Source organism: Sus scrofa, chromosome 9, assembly GCF_000003025.6.
Source record: "Sus scrofa isolate TJ Tabasco breed Duroc chromosome 9, Sscrofa11.1, whole genome shotgun sequence".
NCBI classification, from domain to species: domain Eukaryota; kingdom Metazoa; phylum Chordata; class Mammalia; order Artiodactyla; family Suidae; genus Sus; species Sus scrofa.
The window spans coordinates 135,284,969-135,312,090 of NC_010451.4; the positions used below are offsets into that span (position 1 = coordinate 135,284,969).

General features: G+C 45.4%; 1 protein-coding gene across 10 annotated transcripts in view; it reads left to right on the forward strand.

The window, feature by feature from the left end:
• The window catches only part of LOC100514786 (ATP-binding cassette sub-family A member 13), a 348,431-nt gene that overhangs the window by 180,922 nt on the left and 140,387 nt on the right, over positions 1-27,122 (forward strand). For all 10 annotated transcript variants that reach the window (XM_021063898.1, XM_021063900.1, XM_021063901.1 and 7 more), the window contains one exon: positions 11,137-11,227. In XM_021063898.1, coding sequence (XP_020919557.1) covers positions 11,137-11,227 — 91 coding nt within the window. The remainder of the gene's footprint in view (positions 1-11,136; positions 11,228-27,122) is intronic.

Here is a 27,122-nt window from a genome sequence, read left to right on the forward strand (position 1 = left end):
AAAGAGACTGATGGAGGGACCTTAGTGCCTGCCACCTGCAGTTTGATGGGATCTGCATGGCATGTCCCTGGATGCCCAGAGGGCTGGCCGCGTGGTGGTCCCCTGCAGCACCCTGGGCTCCTGCCCCCTCCCCCGGATGGGTGTGACACCAGCGGCAGCTCAAGAGCCCAAGTGGGCTTCGTGCAGGGCTGTCCCTTCCTCTGACTCAGTGACTCTGCATTCCCGCCTGCTTCCCCACCCGCCAGTCTCCTTGCCCAGCCTCCCTGAGACCCTCCCTCCTGGCTTCTCTCTGATTTCTCCACCCCCTCTCTGCTCCCCTCCCTGGAGAGCTGGGGCCTGTTAGGGACTCGCCCAGAATTTTATTTTAAAGCGTAGTTGCTTTACAGCGTTGTGCCAGTTCTGCTGTACAGCAAAGTGATCCAGTCATACATACATATACATTCTTTTTTAAAAAATTTTTTCTTCCATTATGGTCCGTCCCAGGAAGTGGTTGGATAAAATTCCCTGTGCTGTACAGTAGGACCTCATTGCTTATCCATTCTAAATGTCATAGTTGGCATTGACTAACCCCAAACTCCGTGTCCTTCCCACTCCCTCCGCCTCCCCCTCGGCAGCCACAAGTCTGTTCTCCGTGTCTGTGAGTCTGTTTGTGTTTTGTAGGTAGGTTCATTTGTGCCGTATTTTAGATTCCACGTATAAGTGATCGCATGTGGTATTTGTTCTCTTTCTGACTTACTTCACTTGTGTGAGAATCTATAGCTGCATCCATGTTGCTGCAGATAGCATTGTTTTGTTTCTTTTTAGGGCTAAGTAATATTCCCTTGTATATACGCACCACATCTTCTTAATCCATTCATCTGTTGATGGACATTTAGGTTGTTTCCATGTCTTGGCCATTGGGAATAGTGCTGCAGTGAACACGGCGGGGGGTGGGTGCATGTATCTTTTCAAATTACAGTTTTGTCCAGATAGATGCCCAGGAGTCTGATTGCTGGATCATGTGTTAGTTTTATATTTAGTTTTCTGAGGAAACTCCGTACTGTCTCCCAAAGTGATTCCACCAATTTCCGTTTTCCCACCAGCAGTGCAGGAGGGGTCTCTTTTCTCTACGCTCTCTCCAGCATGTGTTATTTGTTGACTTGTGAATGGTGGCCATTCCAGCCGTGTGAGGTGGTACTTCTTTGTAATTTTGATTTGCAATTCTCTAATAATTAGTGATGCTGAGCGTTTTTTTCATGTGCCTACTGGCCATCTGTGTGTTTTCTTTGGAGCAATGTCTAATTAGGTCTTCTGCCCATTTTTTTGACTGGGTTGTTTGTTTGTTTCTTTTTGTTGAGTTGTATGAGTTATTTGTATGTTTTGGAGATTAAGCCCTGTTGGGTGCATCATTTGCAATTATTTTCTTCAAGTCTATAGGTTGCCTTTTTGTTCTGCTTATGGTTTTCTTTGCTGTGCAAAAGCTTGTAAGTTTGATTAGGTCCCATTAAATTTTTTTTTTAATTTAAAAGATATTTTATTTTATTTTATTTTTTTTCCCTTTTAGGGCCACACCTGAGGCATATGCAAATTCTGAACTAGGGGTTGAATTGGTGCTATAGCTGCCAGCCTGTACTACAGCCACAGCAAAGCCAGATATGAGCTGCATCTGTGACCTACACCGTAGCTCATGGCAATGTCAGATCCTTAACCCACTGATCAAGGCCAGGGATTGGACCTGCATCCTCATGGATCTAGTGGGATTCTTAACCCACTTAGCCACAATGGGAGCTTCCTGTGCTTTCTGTAGATGGTATTATGTCATCTGCATATAATGACAGTTTTACCTCTTCTCTTCCAATTTGGATATCTTTTTTCCTTTTTTTTTTTTTTGGTGTAATTGCTCTGGCTAGGACTTCCAATACTATGTTGAATAAAAGTGGTGAGAGTGGGCATCCTTGTCTTGTTCCATATTTTTAGCAGGAAGACTTTCTTTTCCATTGAGTATTCTATTGGCTGTGGGTTTGTTATAAATGGCTTTTATTATGTTGAGATATGTTCCCTCCAGACCCACTTTGGTAAGAGTTTTGATCATGAGTGGATGTTGGACTTTGTCGAATGTTTTGTCTACATCTGCAGAGATGATCGTGTCATTTTGGATGCTTCTTTTCTTAATGTGGTGAATTACATCGATCTGTGAATGTCGAACCATCCTTGTGGACTTGAGATGAATCCCACTTGGTCGTGGTGTATGATCTTTTTTAATGTGTTGTTGGATTTCATTTGCTAAAATTTTGCTGGGACTTTTTCATCTATGTTTGTCAAAGATACTGGCCTATAATTTTCTTTTTCGTGGTATCTTTGATTTTTCTGATCTTGGTAGTAGGGTGATGGTGGCTTCATAGAATATCTGTGGAAGTGTTCCTTCTTCAACCTTTTTGAAGAATTTAGGAAAGATCAATGTAACTTTTTCTTTGTATATTTGGTAGAATTCAGCTGTGAAGCCCTCTGGTCCCAGAGTGAGAATTTGAGATCATTGCATATACCTTTTTTTTTTTGTTTTCTAATAGGACTTATCCAATTAACAATATGTATCTTAGGCAGTATCCATTTTCCTCATAACCATTATTTTTATGGCTACATAATTTCTTTTCTTTTTCTTTTTCTGGCTGCACATGTGGCATATGGAAGTTCCCAGGCTAGGGGTCAAGTTGCAGCTTTAGCTGCAGGCCTGCACCACAGCCACAGTAACACCAGCTCTGAGCTGCCTCTATAACCTTTGCTGCAGCTTGCGGCAACCCTGGATCTTAAACCTGCTGAGCAAGGCCAGGACTCGAATCCACATCCTCACAGACACTATGTCAGATCCTTAATCTGCTGAGCCACAACGAGAGCTCCTTTTTAAAGAAAAATAATTTCCGATGTGAAGAAAATTCTGTCATCCAGTTCCTCACTTCCTCATGCCGGGGCACTTAAGTTGTTTGAAGTGTTTTGATATTATCGACATGATACAAGCGTCTGTGAACAGGGTGGGGTCCTGCATCATCTTAGAATCAGAAGTGTAGTTTCTAGGTCTAAGATATGAACCTTCAGACATGCGAATTGTCAGACAGCTGTTTCCCAAAAGGATTGTACTTTTGTGCAAGCACGTACGTTTGTACCTGGGCCCTGTGACCTCTTCCCCTTTCCCAGAGAACCCAGGGTCTCCCATTTAATGCGCAGTCTCTTCAGCTGCAGCAGGAGGGGTGCCCAAGCCGTGGTGAGAAAGGGGGTTCCCGGGTTGTGTTTCCCGTGAGGGTGAAGCTGGTCAGATGTCTTAGGCTGGAACGTTACTGTTTGAACCCTAAACTAGAAATCCTCCCTAACTTGCCCACACTGTTTTTGTTTGGATCATGTAATGTAATGATACTGGAAGTAGGTTACACACAGGGAAGGAAGAACCCACAAAGGGGAGGACTTAGCAGTATTCTTTTAAGGGCTGCTATCTCTGAAATACCTGTGCAGTGGTTTATTCTCAAATTAGGCGTTTCTGTGTTTGGGTCCCTCTCTATTTTTATGTCATGGTTGGCGTTCCATCATAGTCTGACTTCTGAACATTCTTTTTATGCTTTGTTTCTTAAATATTCCTGGTTCTCTTTAATGTTTGCCTTTCTTCTCCAAAATATTTTATTGCACTTTACCCATCCATGTGCCTTTGGACCTTTCTTATTTTTACTGAAGTACAGTTGAGTTATAATCTCATGTTAATTTCAGGGATTAAAAAAAGTTACTCAATTATCCACATATACGTGTATTTTAAGCCCGGTTTCTCTTATTGTTTACTGCAAGATACTGAATATAATTCCTTTTGGACATTTCTCTCTCTTTCTCTCTCCCTCCCTCCCTCCCTCTCTCTCTTTTTTGGATCATGGCACACAGACGCCTGATAGGGAGCTCAGTGACCAGACCAGGGATTGAACCTAGGCTGCAGTTGCGACAGCATCAAGTCCTAACCACTAAGGCCATCAGGGAACACTCCATGGACATTTCTTAATCTTCCTCCTCTTTGTCTTCTTTAAAAAAAAATCATTAAATTCCTCACAGTAAAATCCATTCTGAACCATTTTGACAAATGCCTAAGGTCATAGAACTCCCACGGCAGTCTGGGTCCAGAGGGGTTGCCTCCTTCCTGCCGTCTTAAAAGAATTATATTCTTCCACACAAGGTGCCCCTCTGCAAACTGCTTCTTCTTTTCCCCTCCCGTCTCCCGTCCTTGGTTAATCATCCCCAAACAAGCCCAGTGAGAAGCCACAGAACCAGCTGCCCAATTACGCTGGAGACTTCGTATGGCTTCTCCAATTACTTGCAGTAATTTCCACCTGCTACGCTTAGTACATGCTTTGTACAAAATAGGTGCTAAACGAATATTGATTGATGCAATCTCATAACTTTCTTCTCTCTCACACACACACAAATGCTGAAAAAGAAGGTATCTGTGTTAGGGACAGCCAACGCTTTGTGTATTTCAGGAGATTTAACAAAATATAATTTTGTAGTGTATTTGGATCTATTTGAGAAAGCTATCTTAAATCGGAAAAAGATTAAGCACCTTTGAAAAACCTTTCTTTTGTTTAGTCTAGTATATAAAATATCTATCTCAACCAATTTTGTGTCTTCACACTTGCCAGGTATTGACTTTCGTGTCTCGGGTCTGATCGATCCGCAGTTAGCGGGGCTGCAGTGGCACCACAAGACCCCTTTTCTTTGTTCATCTGCGTTTTGCCTGAGGACTTCACAGTGGGCGAGGAGGGTCCGCCAGCCCACACGGCTGACTCTGCGGCTGGAGAGCAGGATTCACTGAAAAGGACGATACATTCCTTGTAAATCACGGTCCCTAAATAGGCCCCCAGCCAGTGAGACTGGGATGGAAAATTTGATCCCGGGGGGTCACAGATTTTATTAAGACATTCCCACTCCCCCCACCTCCCAGTGCACGCGACAGTGTTTTCTTGATGTGGGACAGGGGTCGGGGGAGCAGGACCCCATGGTTGTGCAGATAAAGTGCATTTGGGAACACCTCTGAGGCCAAGGCAGAGTCTTCCGCTGTAACGCCAGTAGAGCGAGTTTTTAACAGTGTGTCGTTAAAGAGACTCTTTGTAGAAGTCACTGAACCGAGTTACCAGGACTCCTCGTATGTCCTCCGCCCCTGCGCACGCAGCGCCTCCCCGATGGTTGATGTCCAGTGCGTTTTTAGTAAACGTGACGCTTTCAGTTCTATTCTGGGTCGGTCAGACTGCCCACGTGCACTGGGCTCGCGGAGTTCTGTTCCGTGGGCTCCTCTGTCTCTCTTTCGAGAGGAGCCTGCGTGTCCGTCCCGTGGGCGCACACGCCCATCTTACCCAGCATGAAGAGGATGAAAAAGTCCAGTCCAGGGTGGGAATAAGGGCCTGACATACGTTGATGACTGACTGACTGACTGACTGGCTTTCGCTCTGTGAGAACAAGGATCCCTGTGGAGTCCGGCCCGTCATGTTTTCACCAGTGCCATTCACGCCCTTGAGAGCAAAAGGAGCCAACCCAAGACTTTCTGTTTCCTTGACTTTGGTGACCTGGCCAAAGGTGGCAGGTGACAGAGTAGGTGACACCTGCTCTGCAGGGGACAGAGCAGTCATTTTGCACAGGGTTCATCCTGTTTCCTCCTGGTAGACCGGGCTCTGTGCCTCTGTCTGGAGTGGTGCCTTGTCTCACCACTTCCCGCCTCGCCTCCTGGCACGAGGTCCCTCCCGCTGCGGCCAGAGCTTTGATGGTCACGTCGAGTGGTGTCATCATCGGGCATTTCCACCTGAAGTTAATTTCCTTTTGTCTTCATTACTTTGGCTCTTTTGAGGACGCGCTTTGAGACTCTGTAAATTTCCATTCCTCAGCCCACTTCCCCGCTAGCGTTAGCAGCGTCTCGTGTTCCTTGCCCCTGTGGCTAAGACGTTAGCCAAGGGGAGCTCTTCCTAATTCTGGCACTCATTCTGCACCTTTTAGTTGGCATTAAAGAGTAAGGAGCACTTGCTCGCTCTTTCTTTCTTTCTTTCTTTCTTTCTTTCTTTCTTTCTTTCTTTCTTTCTTTTTACGCATTCCTTCCTTTTCCCCCCTTTTTGGCCGCCCCCATGGCATGTGGAAGTTCCTTGTCCAGGGATGGAATCCGAGCTGCATCTGTGACCTACACCACAGCTGCAGCAATGCTGGGTCCTTAACCCACTGTGCCAGGCTGGGGATCGAACTACCAATACCCCAGAGACGAGCTGGATCATTAACCCACTGCACCACAGCAGGACCTCCAAGAAGCACTTGCTCGTCACCCTGTTTATTTGTTTATATCTGTAGTGACTTGTCGCTTCTTGTTTTATTCAGTAAGTAACAATTTACTGTGATGCTTGTTTACACGGATGCAGGAATCACGTCCGATTTAGCCAGTGGACCCCCCCTCAGGCTGACTTCTGTGTTTCTAACACATTCTCACCATCTTTGAGTGGTCTCTTAACTTCCGGAGAGGACAGGTGCTCCTGGATCCTCTCGCACTGTCCCAGCCCTCGTGCTAGAATCCCTGTCTCTCCTGGGAGCCTGGCTGCTCCATTGCAGTCTTGCTGCCCCCCCTGTCCATTCCCAGGCAGAGCTGGAGGGTCTGTCCTTGCCCCTGTCTCTCTCTCTATTGAAAACCAGGAGTTGAAGCTCCAGAGCCAATCCAGTCCCAAGGGCTCGCCTAATCCCCGGAACCTGTACGTGTTTCCTATATGGACCTTGTGATGAGACGATGCTCCTGGAAGGTCTGGTGTGATCAAAGCGGTGCTCATAAGAGGCACGTGGCAAGGCTGGACCCAGGAGATGGTGCGGTCTTCCTGGAAGCAGAGCCCAGGGTGATGAGCTTTGAAGATGGAGGATGGGGCTGTGACCACCAGCGGAGAACGTAGACGTCACTAGAAATGGCAGGAAGCAAGGGAGCGTATCCTCCCTTCGAGCCCCCAGAAGGAGCCTGTGACACTGTGGTCATGGTCCCCAAGGCCCATCTTAGATCTCTGACTTCCAGAATTATAAGGTGATAGATGTGTGTTGTTTTAAGGCCCCTCATTTGGCATAATTTGTTGTATCAGCAGTCGGAAATTCACACAAGTTTCTCTAAAATAATGGGAGTCTTTCTGTGTGCCCGGTGTGGCCTGCCAGGGGACAGCTCTGCCCAGAGTCCTGCACCTGGAGAGGACTGGCCAGTAACTCTCAGTCTGTACCCTCTAAGCGTCCCCCACGGTTTAGTCTCCTGCTTCTTAAAAAGAAAATCACATTTGGGAAACTGGGAAGACGCAGCGTGTTACGTGGGCCACAGTGTGGAAGTCCTTCCTGTGCCAGTGTCTCTTCTCAGGGGGTGATGTCGCTGGCCCAGAGTTGGGTCGGTTTCATGAATTTCTCCAGCATCCAAGCAGAAGGCACCTTTCACTGGCCGTCTCCAGGGCACAGTCTGTCAACCTGGCACTTTGAGTGCAGGTGGAGGTTGGGGTCTAACACTTCTTGAAGGGGAGAGACCCAGCCCTGCCACCCAGAAGATTGATGGCACAATCGGTATTGAGGTGACACGGGCGGTCAGAAATATTTAGACCCTGCAGCTCTTCTAATTTAAGAGTAGGCCCCCAGATGAAGAATCTCCAAACTGTTGACTTTACTGTTCCTTTAAAGCAGAGAGCAGAAAGGCCATAGGCTTTGTCCTTAAATCCATAGTTGTGTTAAATTATAAATTATTTTCACACTATTAATGTCCTTGGGACTTGACCTCACCATCCCCCAGTTTTACTGACATATAACATTGTATTAGTTTAAGTTGTAAAACATAGTGATTTGATTTATTTATATACTGGTAAATGATTACGATTATAAACTTAGTTAACGTTCATCACCTTACATAGTTATGTTTTCTCTTGTATGGGAAACTTAAAAAACTGTTCTCGTAGCATCTTTAAAATACACCACATGGTATGAACTGTAGTCACCCTGCTGTAATTATACCCCAGGACTGACAACCAGAAGTTGGTATCTGTTGACTGTCCCTATTTCTCCCACCCCCAGCGCCCCACCACTGGCACCCCCCAGTCTGGTCTCTGGATCTACCCATTCGTTTTTGGGTTTTTTTTCAGATTCCTCATAGAAGTGAGAGGATACAGTATTTGTCTTTCTCTGTCTGATTTATCTCACTTAGCATAATGCCTTCGAAGCCCATTCATGGAGTTCAAAGTGGCAGGATGTCCTTTTTTTTTTTTTTTTTTTCGGTCTTTGCCATTTCTTGGGCTGCTCCCATGGCACATGGAGGTTCCCAGGCTAGGGGTCAAATCGGAGCTGTAGCTGCTGGCCTACGCCAGAGCCACAGCAACTCGGGATCCAAGCCGCGTTTGCGACCTACACCACAGCTCACGGCAATGACGGATCCTTAACCCACTGAGTAAGGCCAGGGATTGAACCCACAACCTCATGGTTCCTAGTCAGATTCGTTAACCACTGCGCCACGACGGGAACTCCAGGATGTCCTTCTTGTTTATGACTGAACAACACCCCCTCGTACACATACAGATATGCTACTGCTTCCTCATCCACTCATCCACTCACAGACACTGAGGTTGCTTCCACATCTTGGCTGTTGGGAACAGTGATGCCAGGAACATGGGGATTACAGCCCAGAATAATGAGGGGTTAGCTCCATCAAAGCTCAAACCTTTGAGTCCGGCAGTCATCATCACATACTTTTGACAGATGGGACCTGTTTTGGTCCTGTCTCTTCATCGGGCCGCGATGGTATTCTCAGAGCCTCCAGGAGGTTGTGCTCACCGCCAAGGTGAGCGGGCACGAGACAGCAGTCACGACATTCTTATTGTCTCAGCCTGCCTTTCACCTGTGATGTTTGAGAATTCTTTTTTTCTTTGCTTGAGGGCACGCTGGATCCTTAACCCACTGAGCAAGGCCAGGAATGGAACCCACAACCTCGTGGATACCAGTTGGTTTCTTAACCCATGGAGCCACGACAGGAACTCCAAGTTTGATAATTCTGACAGTGTACCTGACACCGAGTGCTGTGCTGTGTTGATTGTATTCCAGTGACCTGTGAGATAGGAGAGCAAAGCCTATGCACTTTTTCTCCAGCGTGTACACCAACATGTGTACATGCGTGCGCGTGCACACACACACACACACACACACACAGTACCTTGCTAAGAAAGGAGGAAGAGAGAGAAAATTTAAAAAGAATAGATGAAATGATCATCAAGAATGCCTCCTTTGTTATAAAGATATGCTTTATATAATTCACAATTACATGTTAGCATCCAGTGAAAGTACCATTAAAATCAGATGCAGAGAAAAGTATTTGCTCTGTAAGTAAATCGGGCCTCACACTATTTCTCCTGTTTCCAGTTTCATTCTTTGTAAACGGCCTTGGTGAATGAATGCTGATCGTGCCAGGCCTCCGTGCCCTCCTCTTAGGTGGGCAAACAGTCCCGGTCTCATGGGGTTGATTGAGGAATTAAATGAGATGATGTGGCACAGGCGTCGCGGGCATCCCGCTCTTCCTCTGCCCGCGCTGAGGACCAGGTCGAGAGAGCTTCCCAAGTGCCTGGCATTGTCCTCCCCACTTTATCTAGCAATCCATCCCCTGCTTCTGGCAATTCAGTTTGATGTGTCTGGCTATGACCATTTATCATAGGAGAAGGCTAAGCCAGAGAATTGTTTGCCCAAGGTGACACAGGGCACAGTGTCACAACTACTGTGTTATTCCTGTTGTTGTTTCTCCGTGTCCTTAGGTTTGCAGCTTTTCCTTGAGGTCTTAGTGGGAATCAGCAAGAGGTTATCTTAACCAATAAAAGTACCCACATCAGACCCAATGAAACCTCACGGCTGTTCATGAATTCGGAGGGCTCCTTTCTCTTAGCAGGATTCTATCCTGAGCTAATTAGCCTCATGCAGAGAGGTTGGGCGCCTCTCCCTCCCACACCGGCTCTCCTGCTGCTGCTTCTCCTCCGGTGCCCCCCAGGCCCCTCCACACACCTAGAGACAGTCAACACCTCCGTGCTCACTTCCTGAAATAAACCGAGTCAGGATGCTAGTGCTGCTTACAGAAATCCCAGGTCCAGGCAGGCTGCTGCCTTGGGACTCACGGAATGTGAGTTACCAGTGTGACGGAGCGCAGAGTGATGCAGAAGTGCGAGTGTGCTCTTGCCAGCAGACAGGGTGGCAAAGGTCAGTGCCTGGCTTGGTGCCTGGTCCGCAGGGGACACTGAGTGAGTCGTGGCCAGCTGAGTGAGTGCCGAAAGTCATTGCCAGGACATCGCACTGAATTGGCTGCCATTATCATCTCCCCTGGTCTCCAGACAGGGCTTGAGTCCTGTGTGTGCCATGGGGGGGTGGCCTGGACCTTTGCCAAGGTGGAGCCTCTGCCCCCAGAGCCCAGTGTCCCAGTCCTTCTCTGCAGGGATGCATGGCAGCTCGCCTGACCTCTTCCCTGCCTCGTGGTAGTTTATGGATGCCCCTCTACCTCACCCCCAAGCCCTCCTCAACCTCCAGGAGCAGCCCAAGGACCCCTACTGCCACCTCTTCTTCTGGCTCCATGCTTTTCCTCCTCACTCTGGCTGATGTGGGCCCAATTCTTGGATTTGAACAGTGGGACTCGGCTTTTACTTCCAGCGCTAACCAAACAGTGACCTCAAGGAAGTTTCTTAAAGGAACATGTTTGAGTGGCATGGTGTCCAGTAGCCCTTGGAGAAGGCTCGTCCAGTGGGGATGGTTACCCATGGTGTGCTGCCCAGGTTAAATAAGCAGTGAGCCTCTTTGGTTCACCCCCAAATTTCTAAAATGCTGGGCTGGTGCCTCATAAACTCGAGTTGAATCAATGCACAGTGATCAGCATTGCCTTTGCCCCACCTGCTCTTGTCCATGGAGTTGATCAGGATGAAAGCGCCCCAAGACTCATGGTCAGGTTTCGCTCACTTCTGCGTCCTGTAAGCAGCAAGAGCTTGGAGTTGTACCCTTTAACCGCATGACCAAGTGAAACACGGTGCGTGGGAATATTGTCATAATGACTTGGGTGGGTAACTGAGGCGAAAAAAAAGGGCAACGTGGAAAGGAACATAAAATAATGCGAAGCTCTTTTCCATTTTCCAAAAGGTGTTTCTGAATCTTCTTCAAGATTCCAAGAAGCCATCTGAGGCTGCCCCAAGGATGGATCTAGAGCCTCCAGAGCCTTCTCCTGGTCACTGTAAGTCAGTGTTTCCTGCATCTCCCTTGGAGGGTTAATGTCACCATCCTCATCAAAACCTCTTGTTTTAAAAGTTGAAGATTATCATATTAAGTGAAGTAGGTCAGATAAAGGACCAGTATCAGTTGATATCACTCATATGTGGAATCTAAAAACAAATGATGATATCACTTATATGTGGAATCTAAAAGCAAATGATGATACAAATGAACTTATTTACAAAACAGAAACAGACTCACAGACTTCAAAAACCAACTTATGGTTACCAAAGGGGACCGGTGGGGGCAGGGAGGGGTGGACTGGGTGGGTGGGATTGGCACATACACACTGGAATAAGCCGTGGGTAGCCAGCAGGGACCTGCTGTGTAGCACCGGAAATCAGTGTTGTGCGATAACCTTTGTGGGAGTGAAAACCACAATGAGGTGTCACCTGGTATGCATAAATATGGTCACTGTAGAAAAAGAGAGAATGAAAAAACTAATGTTGGAAATGAAATAGAGAAATTGGAACTCCTGTGCACCGTTGGCGTGAATATAAAATAGTTCACCGGATGCTTTTTCTGCATGTCTGGTGTGATCATGTGTTTTTGGTCCTTAAGTGTTTTTTGAATGTTAAATTCCACTTAGTCATGGGATATAACCTCTGTCATATATTTCTGGCAGTTCACATCTTTCCCTCAGATTTAGAGCTTTCTATTGTATTTCTTTAAATAATTGTCTCTCCCTTCTTTTGACACTCTCATAATGCATATATTGCGCGGGCTTTTTGGTATCCCATAAACTCCTTAGGCTCTGTTCACTTTTCTTTATTCATTCTTTTTTTTTAAATTTTACTCCTCAAACCCCCAAATCTCCAGAGACTATCTTTAAGGTCATTGATTATTTCTTCTGTCTCACTGTGCTAGTAAACTTCTATTGAGTTTTCCAGTTCAATTATATTTTTCAGCTTCAGAGTTTCTCTTTGGTTCTTTTTAAAAAATGTGATTTAGTCTCTTTGTTGATATTCTCAATTGATTCATGTTATTTTTCTGCTTTTCTTTAGTTCTTTGTGTTTTCCTTTAGCTCTTTGAGGGTATTTAAAATAGTTGTTTTTAAAGTTTCTATTTAGTAAGTCTGATGTATATGTTTCTTCCAAGATTTTTTTCTGGCGATTAATTTGGTCCTTTGAATGGGCCATGTTTCCCTGTGTGTGTGTGTGTGTGTGTGTGTGTGTGTGTGTGTGTGAGATCATTTGTTTAAATTTGGGCTTTTGGAAACAGCTGGTTCTCCGCATCTTTGCAGACTAATTTGTGGAAGACTTTACTAATTAGCGGTCCCCTGGGGCTTGAGATCAGCCAAGGAAAAGGCTTAAGGCCTTCTCAGTTCTTTTCTGGGCATTCATTTTGGCAGGCCTGTGTGTGCTTTTTTCCTGACTTCTCCTGGCTTCTTTTAAATGACTTAACTTTTCCAAAGAGTCTCACCCAGCTTCTTCTTGGGGTCTCAGCTATTCTATTATAGTTCTCAACCCACAATATCGTGTCCCTAGGTGTCCTGCAGTCCCCCTGTAAGCCTTTGTGTTCTATGACATCCACCTCTGTCTTCTTTGGTTTCTGGCCTGGGATCCAGCACTGCCACTGTTCCCGTATGAGCTCCAAGTCATGTGAAACAGACACCAGGCCCTCTGGAAGCCTATTACTAAGATAGAATTAAAAAAAAAAAAAGTCCACTCTGCTCTTTGCTCTCCAAGGAATTAGGCCAATTCCTCATGACTATACCACTCTGGGAAAGGGATGGGCCAAACTGGTAGGAACTATGCAGTTTCCTACCAGTTTTAATGTGGGATTTGTTTTGGTTTTGATTGGGAGTTTGCTTGGTTGCTGTAGATCTTTGACTGGCTACCAGAGCTCCTGTGCTCCTATAAAATGATTTCAGTTTAGTTTTAGTTTTATTTGGTGTTTTGGTTGGGGAACAAGGACCTAGAGCTTTGTATTTTGCCATCTTGGTGATGTTACCCACGCATCTTAAATTATTTAAGGGCTATTTTTGTGACTGAACACTTTGATCTTTTGATTTTTCTGAAGATTTGGCAAAAGGTTGCATAGTCACACACGGCCTTTTCTCTATGCCCTATTATCAACAGCTTTTTATGACTTTCAGCACCTTTTAAAAAAATCTTGAAACAGTTTTCAAAATCGTCTATTCTTGTTATCCGTTTGTTTAATGCTTTGCCCTTCGATTTTTGTCTTTCCCTTCTCATTTTGGCATGAGAGTCAAGAAGAAACAAGGCAGTGCTTTCACTTCTCTGTTAGGAAGTCTCCTTAGCTAAATATCCAACTTTTTGACTTACACCATCTACTTTCCCCATAATTGGAGGAGACGGCTCTGCTGAGTTTTCTACCACTCCATGACAAGTTTCCACTGAGACGGTCCCACTTCCTTCCAAGCCCTCAGTGGCAGCATCTTTAAAGTTCAGGTTTCTAATCGTCTGTCTAAGGAAGTATAGGTTTTCCATATCACGCTCACCCAAAATTGGCCATCTTTTGTCCACTCACTGATTTCAGCTATTCCTACATTAAATACTATTGCAGCTGCTCTCCATTTCCAGTTATCAAAATTTGCGTTAGTTTTATATTGCTGTTAACAGATTACCATCGATTTAGCAGATTCATATGTATCTCCTTATTATCTCAGTTTCTGTAGGTCAGAAATCTGGGCACAAGACAATTGGGTTCTTTGCCTGGGATCTAACAAAGCTGAAGTAAAGTCCCATCTGCTCTGCATTCTCACCTACAGCCCTTACTGGGGTTCTGTTCCAGACTCCTTCAACTTATTGGCAGAATTCAGTTCCTTCTGGTCATAGTACTGGTGTCTGCACTTGTTGACTGACTGTCGGTGGGATTCTCTCTCAGTTCCTAGAAGTCACCCTCAGGTCTTAGCCGCATGGTCCTCTCATGACGTGGCATGTTTCTTCAAAGTGAAAAGGAAAATCTCTGTTTTGATTAATGCAAAGGTGACCTTAGTTGGATCTGTAAAGTCTCTGCATGTTTACTATCATCTAGTCTAACTGGAGCAGTCACAGCCGTCATATTCAAGGTCTCACCCAGAGTCAAAGGGAGGGGATTGAACCGGCTACAATGTATGAGTCATGGGGATCATTTTAGGCTTCTTCCTACCCCAAACAGTATTATAACGTGCTAAATTGGGGGGGTGTGGATCAAGGTGGTGGAGTAGGTGGTGGAGCAGGAGTATATACAAGTATGTAGAGCTTACTTCTTCCTACAAATACATCAAGAATCCATCTGCGGGAGTTCCCGTTGTGGCACAGCAGAAACGAATCTGACTAGTATCCATGACGACACAGGTTCAATCCTTGGCCTTGCTCAGCAGGTTAAGGATTCTGCATTGCCATGAGCTTGTGGGGCAGGTCACAGATGCAGCTCAGATCCTGCATTGCTGTGTCTGTAGTGTGTAGGCCAGCAGCTGTAGCTCCGACTCACCCCTAGCCTGGGAACTTCTGTATGCCACAGGTGTGGCCCTTAAAAAAAAAAAAAGTATATCTGCAAATAGAACAATTCTCACAGAACATCAGCTGAACACTGTCAGAAGACCTCGAACACCTGAAAGGACAAGAAAGGTCTCCAGGTAACCGATAGGATGAAAGAAAGAAAAAAAAAAAAAAAGAGGAAATTGGACAGGACCTATGGCCCTGGAAGGGAGCTGAAAGAAAGGAGAGGTTTCCATACCTGGGGACGTCCCCTTACTGGGAAGATCAGCTGGGACGGAAAAGAAGTTTCAGGATCTCAGAGGAGAGCACACAAATTGGTCTGTGGCAGGTCGGACAGAGTGAGACACACACAGATGGTCCATGCCACCACCCCACGTGCCCAGCCTGAGATGTGCGTGCACTGGTACAGGGGCTGCTAGGTGCTGGAATGTGGGGTTTAGAGAACAGATTGAGGGAGAGGACTTCTGTTGTCTGTGGCGGAAACAGCCCGAAGGGCAGGAGTGTGGAATGCCACAACCAAGAATGTTCATGGAAGACGCCCAGGCCCCATAGAAGTGAAGTGCCATCGTGAACATGGCCCATGAATGGTGGGGCCACCATTGCTGCCTCCTTCCCCATGCACTGGCCTCTGACCCTGTGGGCTCTAGGAGAGGCTCCTACCTGGGTGGCCCACATGCCTGGTCCACAGCCCTAGCACCCCCTACCTGAGTGGGCTTCTGTGCTCTGGCCACCTCGGGAGCAGATGCTGGTGAATTGCCTACGTGTTAGAGGTAGGGCTGAAGCTACAGCTGAGTTCCAGGATCCATGTGATTGAAGAAGAAGAGCTGAATTCTCCTTGGGGTTGCACAAACTGGATTTACATCTCCGCTGCTGGTCCTGTAAATCAGTGCCTGTGGAACACTGGAATAGACAGCAAGTCCTGCAGCTGACAGGTGTGGCTTTAGCAGCTGTGGGCCTTGTGGGCACGTACACATGGGGGTTGGGTCAGGCCAGAGTCTGAGCTGCCTCCATAGTTCCCACAGCAGGTCCAGATGCATGACTACAGGGTCCTGGGACTTGACTTCAGGGGCTATGCATTTGTGGCCTGATGCCTTGTCGCCAGGAGCTCGCTGGGAGGTCACCCTTTTGCCACCAAGATCCAGCCCTACCTAAGAGCCTAAAGGCTCCAGTGCAGGATTGCCTCTGGCCTGAGAAACACCAGAGACAATTGCCAGCATACTCACACTTAGGGCAGGGCTGAGAGAAGTGCTGACAACAGTGTACTTTGAGAGTCCACAGTGAGTGAAAGGTGACACAACAGAACACACCTACAGGAGAACAGCTCCAGCAGAAGAGTACTCAATGGCCATCTTCCCAGTGGGAGCACTCGATTCCTGCCTGCTCTGCACTGCAGATCAGAAACACAGCTCAGAAACAGATCTGGGGGCTTTATACTCCAACAGTGAAGGAGCAGACCCTGCTTCTTATAGGACTGTGACAACCGCAGAGCAAACAGAAGGCTCGCTTAGTATTTGGTGCAGGCTGGCTCACCCCAACATCAGTAACACCTCCTATCAAGGGAATAACAGCCAACATACATGGAGGAAAGAGGTGGCAGGCATCCACACTAAAAACAGCCCTCACACCAAAAACATTAAACCCACGCAACCTACATAGGGATGTTCCCACATAAAAGTGCCCCTCCAGGTTAGTGCAAGGGCCTGGCATTGGGAAGAGAAATCGCCCAGGGTCTTTGACTTTGAAGGCCGGTGGGCACAAGGCTGGGGAAAACAGAGATTCCACTCTTGGAGGGCACACACAAGGTTTCACATGCATTGGGACGCAGCACAAAACAGTAGCTTCATAGTAGCCTTGGCTGGACCTAGCTATGTGTCCAGGGGTTGGCTGTAGCTGACTATGAGGGAAAGGATGCTGGTGTCATGGCGGGCCCCAGGGGACACTGATTGCTGCAAGCTATCCTGGAGGTCACCGTTTCAGCACCAAGACCTTGCCCTACCCAACCGCCTGTAGGCTTCAGTGTGGGAAGGCCTTGGGCCAAACCTCCAGCAGGACAGGAACACAGCCCCACCAAGCAACAGACGGGCTGCCCAAGTCTGAGCTTGTAGGCACCTTTAAACCAACCTCTTGACATGGTCCTGCCCACCAGATGGAGAAGACCCAACTCCACCCACCAGTGGGCAGGCACAAGAAGCAAGAGGAACTATAATCCTATAGCCTGTGGAAAGAAAAGCATAGACGTAGAAAGTCAGACAAAATGAGACAACAGCGAAATACGTTCCTGATGAAGGAAGAAGATAAAAACCCACAAGAACAACTAAAGCAAGAGGAGCTAGGCAGACTACCTGAAAAGAATTCGGAGCAAAGACAGCAAAGAAGATCAAACTCTCAGAAAAAGAGCGGAGGCGCAGACCCAGGAGGCAGGGTAGGTGTCCCACAAAGACCTAGAGGATTCGAAGGGCAAGCAAAGGTGAATAGTACAACACCTGAAATGAAAACACACTAGAAGGGATCCATAGCGGAATAGCTGAGGCAGAACAGCAAATGAGGGAGCTGCAAAACAGAGTGGTGGAGGTCACTGCCGTGGAACAGGGTACAGAAAAAAGAATGGAAAGGAGTGAAGTCACTCTCAGAGACCCCGAGACACCATTAAATATGCCAACATTTGGAGTTCCCAGAGTGACTCAGCAGAAACGAATCTGATGAGCATCCATGAGGACGCCAGTTTGATCCCTGGCCTCACTCAGTGGATTAAGGATCCAGCATTGCTGTGAGCTGCAGTGTAGGTCACAGATGAGGCTCGGATCTGGCATTGCTGTGGCTGTGGTGTAGGCCGGCAGCTACAGCTCCGATTCAACCCCTAGAACCTGCATATGCCACAGGTACAGCCCTAAAAAGACTATATATATATATAATGTTTTCATTACAGGGGACCAGAAGGATATGAGAGAGAGAGAGAAAGGACCAGAGAAAATATCTGAAGAAATAGTAGCCAAAACATTCCCTAAGGTGGGAAGGAAACTCAAGGGTAGGGAGCACAGAGTCTCACGTAGGACGAAGCCAAGGAGGGACATGCCAAGACCCATTTCATCAAAATGACAACAATCCAAGACAGAATATTAAAAGCAACAAGGGAAAAACAATCCTTAACATACAAGGCAAACCACAAAGGTTACCAGCTGATTTTTAAGCAGAAACTCTGTAGGCCAGAAGGGAGTGGCCTTATATATTTAAAGTGATAAGAAGAAAAAACCTACAACCAAGAATACACTAACCAGCAAGTCTCTCATTCAGATTCAACTGAGAAAGCAAAAGCTTTATGGACAAACAAAAACTAAGCGAATTCAACACCACCAAACCAACTTTATAACAAATGCTAAAGGAACTTCTCTAGGCAGAGAAAAAAAATGCCACAACTAGAAACAAACAAACAAAAATCACAAATGAGAAAGCTCACCAGTAAAGGCAAACATAGAGTAAAAATATGAACTCATTTCCACATAAATATGGTATTAAAATCGGCAACTGTGAGAGGAGAGTACAAATGCAGAAAATGGGAAATGCATTAGGAATTAAGAGACCAGCAACTTAAAACAATCTTCTATATATACAGACTTCTATATCAAAACCTCATGTTAATTTCAAACCAAAAACTGCAAAAGATAAACACACACAGAAGGAAAAGCAGTACAGACATAGTGTCTGTGAGGGTGTGAGTCTGTTCCCTGGCCTTGCTCAGTGGATGCCTGGTGTTGCCAGAAGTTGTGGTGTCGGTTGCAGATGTGGCTCAGATCTGGTGTTGCCATGGCTGTGGTGTAGGCCTCAGCTACAGATCCAGTTCGAACCCTAGCCTGGGAACTTACATGTGCTGCAGGTGCAGCCATAAAAAGAAAAAAAAAACAAAATTAAAAACATCTGCACTTCTAAGGATGTTATCAAGAAAGTGAAAAGGCAGGGGAAAATATTTGCAAATGAAGCAACTGACAAGGGATTAATCTCCAAAATATACAAACAACTCATGCAGCTCAGTGTCAAATAAAACAAACAACCCAATCAAAAAATGGGCAGAAGTTCTAAACAGACATTTCTCCAAAGAAGATGGGAGAAAAACGCATGAAAAGATGCTCAACATTGCTAATAATTAGAGAAATATTAGAGTTCCCATTGAGGCTCAGTGGGTTAAGAACCCGACATAGTTTCTGTTGCAGATGCAGCTCGGATCTGGCATTGCTCTGGCTGAGGTGCAGGCCTCAGCTGCAGATCCAATTCGATCCCTAGCCTAGGAATTTCCATATGCCGCAGGTGTGGCCAGAAAAGAGAGAGAGAGAAATGCAAATCAAACCTACTGTGAGGTACCACCTTACACTACTCGGAATGGCTGTCATCAAAAAGTCTACACGTAATGAATGCTGGAGAGGGTGTGGAGAAAAGAGAACCCTTTTAGACTGTTGGTGGGAATGTGAATTGGTACAACCACTATGGAAAACTGTATGGTGGTTCCTCAAAAAACTAAAAATAACACTACCATATGATCCAGCAATCCCACTCCTGGGTATCTATCTGGAGAGAATTGTAATTTGAAAAGATACATGGGCCCCAGCATGCATTGCAGCATTGTTTATAATAGCAAAGACATGGAAGCCACCTAAATGTCCATGGACAGAGGAATGGATAAAGAAGATGTGGTATGTATATATACAATTGAATATTACTCAACCCTCAAAAACAATGAAGTAATGCCATTTGCAGCACCATGGATGGACCTAGAGTTTATCATAGTAAGTGAGGTCAGTCAGATGAAGACAAATATATCATAGGATTTTGCTTATATGTGGAATCTAATAAAAATGATACAAATGAACTTATTCACAAAACAGAAACAGAGTCACAGATCTCAGAACCAAACTTCTGGATACCGAAGGGAAAAGTGGAGGGAAGTGATAAATTAGGACTTTAGAGTTCTCATGTACACACTACTGTGTCTACAATGGATACCAGTAGACAACCAACAAGTTCTTACTGTGTAGCACGGGGAACTCTACTCAGTACTCTGTAATCACCCCTACAGGAAGAGAATCTAGGAAGAATGGATAATACATTTGTGCGATTCATTTAGCTGTACACCTGAAAGCTACACAACTTAGTGAATCAGCTACACTCCAGTAACATTTGAAAAACCTTAAACACAGGCTAAATGGCATATTCCTCTGTCTCTAATGAGTTTGAGCCCCTCTTCAGATTGGCTCGTGATTTGAATTTCTTGTTTCATAACAGGTTGCTGCTCACTTTGCCCATGAATTACATTTTTAAGAAGAGTGTTTTAAATTTGTTTTAACGAACATAAACTCTATGCATTTTATCGTAAATGGCATAGATCTTAGTTTACAATCAGGTATTTTCTACGGTCCACACCGTGTTACCATCACCCAGATCGAGACAGAATATTTCCAGGACCTCAACACCCCCTCCTCGTGTCCTCCTAATTTTGCCTGGTTTTGAACTTTATATAAATGAAATCATATAATATGTACAAAATTACGTTTTTTTCTTTCTGTGTTTTGTTTTCGAGCTTCAGCAGTGTGATTTCTTGTATAATTTTATCCAGTGGTGTCCTACTGTACATACTATAATTTGTCTCTGTTTTATAGAACCTTTTTGCTTTAACTAGACATCGGCATTCCTTTCTCTTTTTATTACTCAGAATTTTGCATAAGGGTTTAATTGCTGAGCATTCATTTTTTCATGTTGCATTAGTTAATGACTTTTATATATACAAACAAACAAAAAAGGATTATGTTCTCATAAACATTTGTCATCATTGAGAATTTAGGATTCTTACATGGAAAATGCATTGTCTACATATATCTTCTTCATTATGGTTATACATCTGTTTTGAAAAATGGTAATTTCCTGTTCTGAATTTGGGGAACATTATGATAATCCATGTAAATATATTAGAAATAAAACATATGCAAAAAAGCTAATGTTACATGAAAAAGAGCAGTATTTTAAATTTGAGAAAGAACCCGAAGAAAAGAAAAATTAGTGTTTTACACACCATTGCAAAGTATGATATACAAGTGTAATTTTTTTATCATTGAAATGACAGATTAAAGAACTGGAAAAGACATCATTTAAAAAATCTATTTAGGTGTTTCGTTACTAACAAAGCAGTGAATCCAAGCTGCATGAAAACAACTTTGCTTTGAGATTCCCTACATTTACCAGTTTTACTGTAGTCTGCCCAGTCCTCTTGTACCTACGTAAAATTTATAGTGCTGACCAGAGGTAGCTTTATCAAAATGCCAAATCAGACGTTTGGCGAGCTCCTTTTTAATGTCTTCTGGGTAGAATGCTTTATTTACGTTGTTTGTTTGTGTGACCATGCGAGGGAAATGTGATTTCTAGCATAACCCTTTGCAAAAGCTGTCTGCCTCCTACAAAGGCCGTGGAAGCCTAGCGTTTGCCACTGATTCCTGCCCGGGGCCGCACCTGTCCAGTCCACGGGCACCCCTTCTCTCTACATGTGCCCTACCTCTTTAGACAGTCCCCCACGGCCAGCTCCCCAGTAACTTCTTGCTTCTGTGAGAGATTGATGAAGGCCAAATAAAGTATAAAATATATACTTTTTTTTTTTAATCACAGAGACCCTAGTGAATCCATAGAAATGGGTTAGGAAGACCAAGGCCTGGAGGTGCGTGTCCGTCCTCGTGTCTGTGAGGCCACGTGAGCGTCTCTTCTTCATGGAGCGGGGCGCACCTGACACGGTGCCAGGCTCTTCCTGTGTGTTGTCTCACTGAGGCCATAGCCAGTCTGGAAGCAGGATCTCCTGCCTCTCTTGTTTGGGTGAGGAGCTGAGGTTTGTGGTTGTCCAATCTGCCCACAGTATAGTGACCTGGTCATTTTTTAAAATGATTTTAATTTTTCCTGTTATAGCTGGTTTACAGTGTTCTGTCAATTTCCTATAATACAGCAAAGAGACCCAGTCACGCGTATATACATACATTCTTTTTCTCACTCTATCTTCCGTCATGGTCTGTCCCAAGAGACCTGTGCTGTGCAGTAGGACCTCAGTGCTTATCCATATTCTAAATGTCATCGTTTGCATCGACTAACCCCAAACTCCCAGTCCATCATCCCCCCGCCCGGCAACCACAAGTCTGTTCTCCACGTCCTTGAGTCTGTTTCTCTTTTGTAGATAGGATCGTTTGTGCCTTATTTTAGATGCCACCTGCAAGTGATAAATACAGTTGCTTTATAGTTTTATAAGTGTGCCCACTCCAAGAATGTAATCCCAGGTGCGGGGCCTGGAGCTGTCGTATTTATTGCTGGATTCTTAGCACCTGATGCGGCATCTTTTCATGATGGACATTGAATACACCTTTCTTGCCTACCTGACTAGGTGAATGCTTACATGAATGTGTGGCCCTGGGTTTGGCCTCAGCTGGGTCACCCCACATTTCTGGAGACGTGTCACTGCACGTCTGGTCTTTGGAGGAAAGGTCCTGTCTGTGCCCTCAAGGGGGACTTGCCTCGGCGGGCCAGTGTGCTCATGTGCCATGGCCCCTGCTGCTCAGTTCAGGATGTAGTTTTAGGGAGAAAGAACTTTTTAAAAGAAACCTTAAAAATCACCTGAGTGCTTTTTTTTGGGGGGGGGACAACTTTATTGCGTTATCATTGATGTAAAACTGCATATACTTAATGTACACAATTTGATGGATATGGACATGTGCAAACATCTGTGACAACATCACTACAACCGGGGTAGTAAGTATATTCAGCAGATCCAGAAATTCTCTCATGCTGCTCCCTTCTGTTCTTCCGTGGCAAGAAAACCTGACATGCGAGCCACCGTCTCAGTAAAGCTGTAAGTGCACCACACGGTATCCTTGGCTTTAGGCCCAAGGCTGTGCTGAAGCTGTGGAGAGCTTGATCATCTCAGGTCACTGAAACCCTGGGAACAGCAAATCCTCTAGCCCCTTCCCCGCGCTGGCAGACACAGTGCTGTGCTCTGCGCCTATGAGTTTAATTATTTATTCATTTATAATTTAAGGAGTAGTTGATTTACAATGTTGTGCCAATTTCCTGCGGTACAGCAAAGTGACTCAGGCATGCATGCATATCCATTCTTTTTTAATATTACTTTCCATCGTGGTCTATCCTGGGAGATTGGATATAGTTCCCTGTGCTGAATGAACATTGCTTCTCCATTCTAAATGTCATAGTTTGCATCTACTAACCCCAAACTCCCTGCCCATCCCACTCCCTCCCCCCACCCCCCGGCAACCACACGTCTGTTCTTTGTGTCTGTGAGTCCGTTTCTGTTTCATAGATAGGTTCATTTGTATTGTATCTTAGATTCCACCATAAGTGAAGAGTTGATTTTCAATTCCTCACATAAATGGAGTCAAAAGTATTTATCCTTCCTTGCCTGTGGCTTATTTCATTTCATGTTGTGTCCTCCAGGTTCACCCATGTTGTAAAAAATGGCAGAATGTCCCACTTTTTTATTGCTAGATACTATTCCATGGTATATATGTATATGTGTACACGGGTTCTAACTTCTCCACATCCTTGTGCCAAATATCTGCACAGCAAAGGAAACAGCAGTGTGAAAAGGCAACCTACAGAATGAAGGAGAAAACCACATCTCTGATAGGGGATTAATACCGAAAATATCTAAGAAACTCCAACAATTCAATAACAAAGAAATAAATAACTTGTTTAAAAGGTAGGCAAAGGACCCGACTAGACATACTTCCACAGGAGACATGCAGGTGACCCAAAGGCACATGCAGAGGTGCTGCACGCCAGTCACTGAGCATCAGGGGACCCAAGTCAGAACCGCAATGGGAATCCCCTCACATGTGTTAGGACGGCTGTTATATTTATTTTATGTATAATTAACTAAAACTAGAGGACCTGATGCTTATTAAACTGGCAGATTCTTAGGCCCAACTTCCAAAGACAAATATTTACGTCTTTAAGCAAGTTGTCCTTTTGTCTTTGATTTAGGTGGCCTGTGGGCACTGCCATGGAAAAAACCCTGTAAGAATCTTTTTAAGCTCAAATATCACTTGAAAGTTCATAAATCCATCTCATACAGAGTGAGTCTGGGAAACAGTTGTTATCTCTTTATAAGGCTTTGCTAGGCCTTTATTTATTTATTTATAAAGAAGCCATATTTCCACCCCTCACCTGCCTTGGAGATCTGAAACTGCACTGAAAAAAAAAATTTCTTTTTTCATTTTTGGCCGTCCCACAGCACATGGAGCTCCCAGGCCAGGGATCAGATCCGAGCCACAGTTGCAATCTAAGCGGCAGCTGTGGCAACGTCAGATCCTTAACCCACTGCTCCGGGCTGGGGATCAAAGCCATGTCCCAGCTCTCCCAAGACGCTGCCCATCCTGTTGCGACACAGTGGGTGCTCCTGCATCGAAATTCTTCTAACTCTATGGCTGTCAGTCCCACTTTACCCAAACTTCTTTTTTCTCCCACAATTTAATCCTCTGTATTTCATTCTTAATTGCTCCTTCCTGTGATGATGGGAAGCAATTTCGGCAGCGATGAATCTGAAGGGTCTGAAGCCTCTCTTCTGCTCTTTGCACGGCCCACAGCATCTGAGGGAGGCATAATTCTCTGCCTCTTCAAAGAGTTGTTCCAGGTGCAGCGTGCGTTGCCTAGGCTTGACCATGGCGTTGGACGCAGAGCTGTCTTTTCTTCTTTGTCCACATTTCCTGAAATGTCAAAAACTGCCTTCCAGTGCAAGCAAGGTGGAGAGGAAACGTGATTGCTTCCTGTTAAACACGCCAAAGAAGGTGTCTTTGCCACATTAGCTAAAATCAGCAGAGAGTTAACGGTGGGGTGCTTTGCAGAAAACAGTCTGCCAAAATAAACTTGAAATTGAGATAGACTTGGGCTGGATTAAGCTGGTGGAGGTGCCAGAAAGCAACAGCTTCCTTGAGGGGCCTTGGGAAGCAAGTGGGTGCGTATCTGTGGTCCTTGCAGACATGCTTGTCAGACTGCCAAGGAAGGAGTTCCCACTGTGGCTCACTGGGTTAAGAACCCAACTAGGATCCATGAAGAAGTGGGTTCGACCCCTGGCCTTGCTCAGTGGGTTATGGATCAGCATTGCCACAAGTGTGGTGTAGGTTGAAGATATGGCTGGATCCCGCATTGCTGTGGCTCTGGCGTAGGCCAGCAGCTGCAGCTCCAATTTGAACTCTGGCCTGGGAATTTCCATATGTGGCCCTAAAAAGACAAAAAACAAAAAACAAAAAAACCCACAAAAGCTGCCAAGGAAATCACCACCCAAGTTGGGTGATGAAGAGATCCGATCCTCGTTTCCTGAATTGGAGCCTCATCTCCTTGTGAAATATTCCACAGAGAACGTGTTTGACTCCTCTTAAGTGCAGTTGTTGCCTCAGTGGTGGTGGTGGAACAGCCGGGTGATTCAGCGGGAGCGGCTCTGGGTGACCTTTACGGACCCGTCAGTCTTCGGGAAGCTTAAGACAGACGTGCCTCGAGGCCCCGCCACCCCTCCTCCACGTTCGCCTCCTTGTCGGAGGAGCTAAGGGGGGCTGAGCAGGGCATCCAGACCCGGTCCTTACTTTCCTCCTCCTCCCCAAGCCCCAGGCCTCCTGTCCTTCTGCCTGGTGGGTGGAGAGGCCTGGGGATAAGCAGCTGTATTTACCCCCCTTAAGCAAAGCCGTCTTTCTTGTCACCTACTTTCACCTTCTCGTTTACACTGACTGAAGTCAGATTGAGATGCAGCCACTGTTGGGGGCTCGAGGGGTGCTTGGCATGAGGCCCACTGGGTATGACTGTCAGCCTTGGGACAGGACCTGGAGGAAATGCACAGGGGATGTTTCCCGAGTAGGAAGAATGGCCTGGGGGAGGCGGGGCTCAACACGGAGAGGGATGCTCAATATAGCATTTGGTCAGTGTCTGCACGTCCCCGCAGTCAGACCCTGTGCAGAACAGAACCAGAGATGATGGCCAAGGCTGAGGTCATGCTGGGAGTGCCTGGAAAGTGTCCCCAATTCCTTTGTCCTTAACTGTCTGTTAGACCTTTTGGGGAAGCTCAGATTTGAAAACCCAAGGCCTTTGGTGCATTGAAGACAAAACCCAAATTCTGAGATTGTGACCTGCCCAGGCAGTGTGTGTAGTTGGGAGCAGAGCTGGACTCCACCCTAGTTCTCTTTTCAAGGCAGGTTTAAAGGGATGAGTGTCAGCGACCTTTAAATTAAAAAAGCAAAGTGACCAGATGCAAGGATGACCACATCCAAAGTGAGGTCCTGATTTGATTTAGCATCTTGGCTACAGCAATCATAGTGCTTTCAAAAAAAATTTATTGAAGTTTAGTCGTGAAGTATATATTTACAATGTTGTGTTAATTTCAGGAGCACAGCATAGCGATTCAGTTATGTATACATATTCTTATATATATATATATATATATACACACACACACACACATATATAATGTATGTGTTGAATGTGTTATGTATATGTGTATATATATTGTTTTCAGATTATGTCCCAGGACATTGAGTAGAGTTCTCTGTGCTGTACAGTAGGACCTTGTTGTTTATCCATCCTATTTATACTAGTTTGCACCTGCTGATCCCAAACTCCCACTCCATCTCTCCCCCATGCCCTCCCTGGTAAGCACGAGTCTATTCTCTATGCTGTGAGTCTGTTTCTGTTTTGAAAATAAGTTTATTTGTGTCATATTTTAGATTCCACGTAGAAACGATGTCATATGGTATTTGTCCTTCTCTGTCTAGCCTACTGCACTATTAGTAGGATAATCTCTAGGTCCACCCATGTTGCCACCAATGGCATTATTTCATTCTTTTTTTAGGGCTGAGTAATATTCCATTGTGTAATCATATATGTATATGTCTGTCAATGAAATTTATGCTGTTTCCATGTCTTGGCTATAATGAATAGTGCTGCTGTGAACACTAGTGTGCATGTATCTTTTCAAATTAATGTTTCCTCACATGGCAACTTTTAGTTTAACTTTTTTTTTTGGCTACCCCATGGCATATGGAGTTCCCAGACCAGGGATCAGATCCGAGCCATAGTTGCTTCCTAAGCTGCAGCTGCAGCAACTGGGGATGCTGGGCCGGGGATCAGAATCTATGTCCTGGTGCTGCAGAGCTGCTACGTCCTGTTGTATCACAGTGGGAATGCCTATTTTTAGTTTTTTTGAGGAACTTCTATACTATTCTCCACAATGGCTGCACCAATTTACATTCCCACCACGCATGTAGGAGAATTCCCCTTTCTCTGCACTCTCTCTGGCATTTGTTATTCGTGGACTTTTTAATGATGGCTGTTTTGACTGGTGTGAGGTGGTGCCTCGTTGTAATTTTGATTTGCATTTCTCTAACAATTTGTCATGTT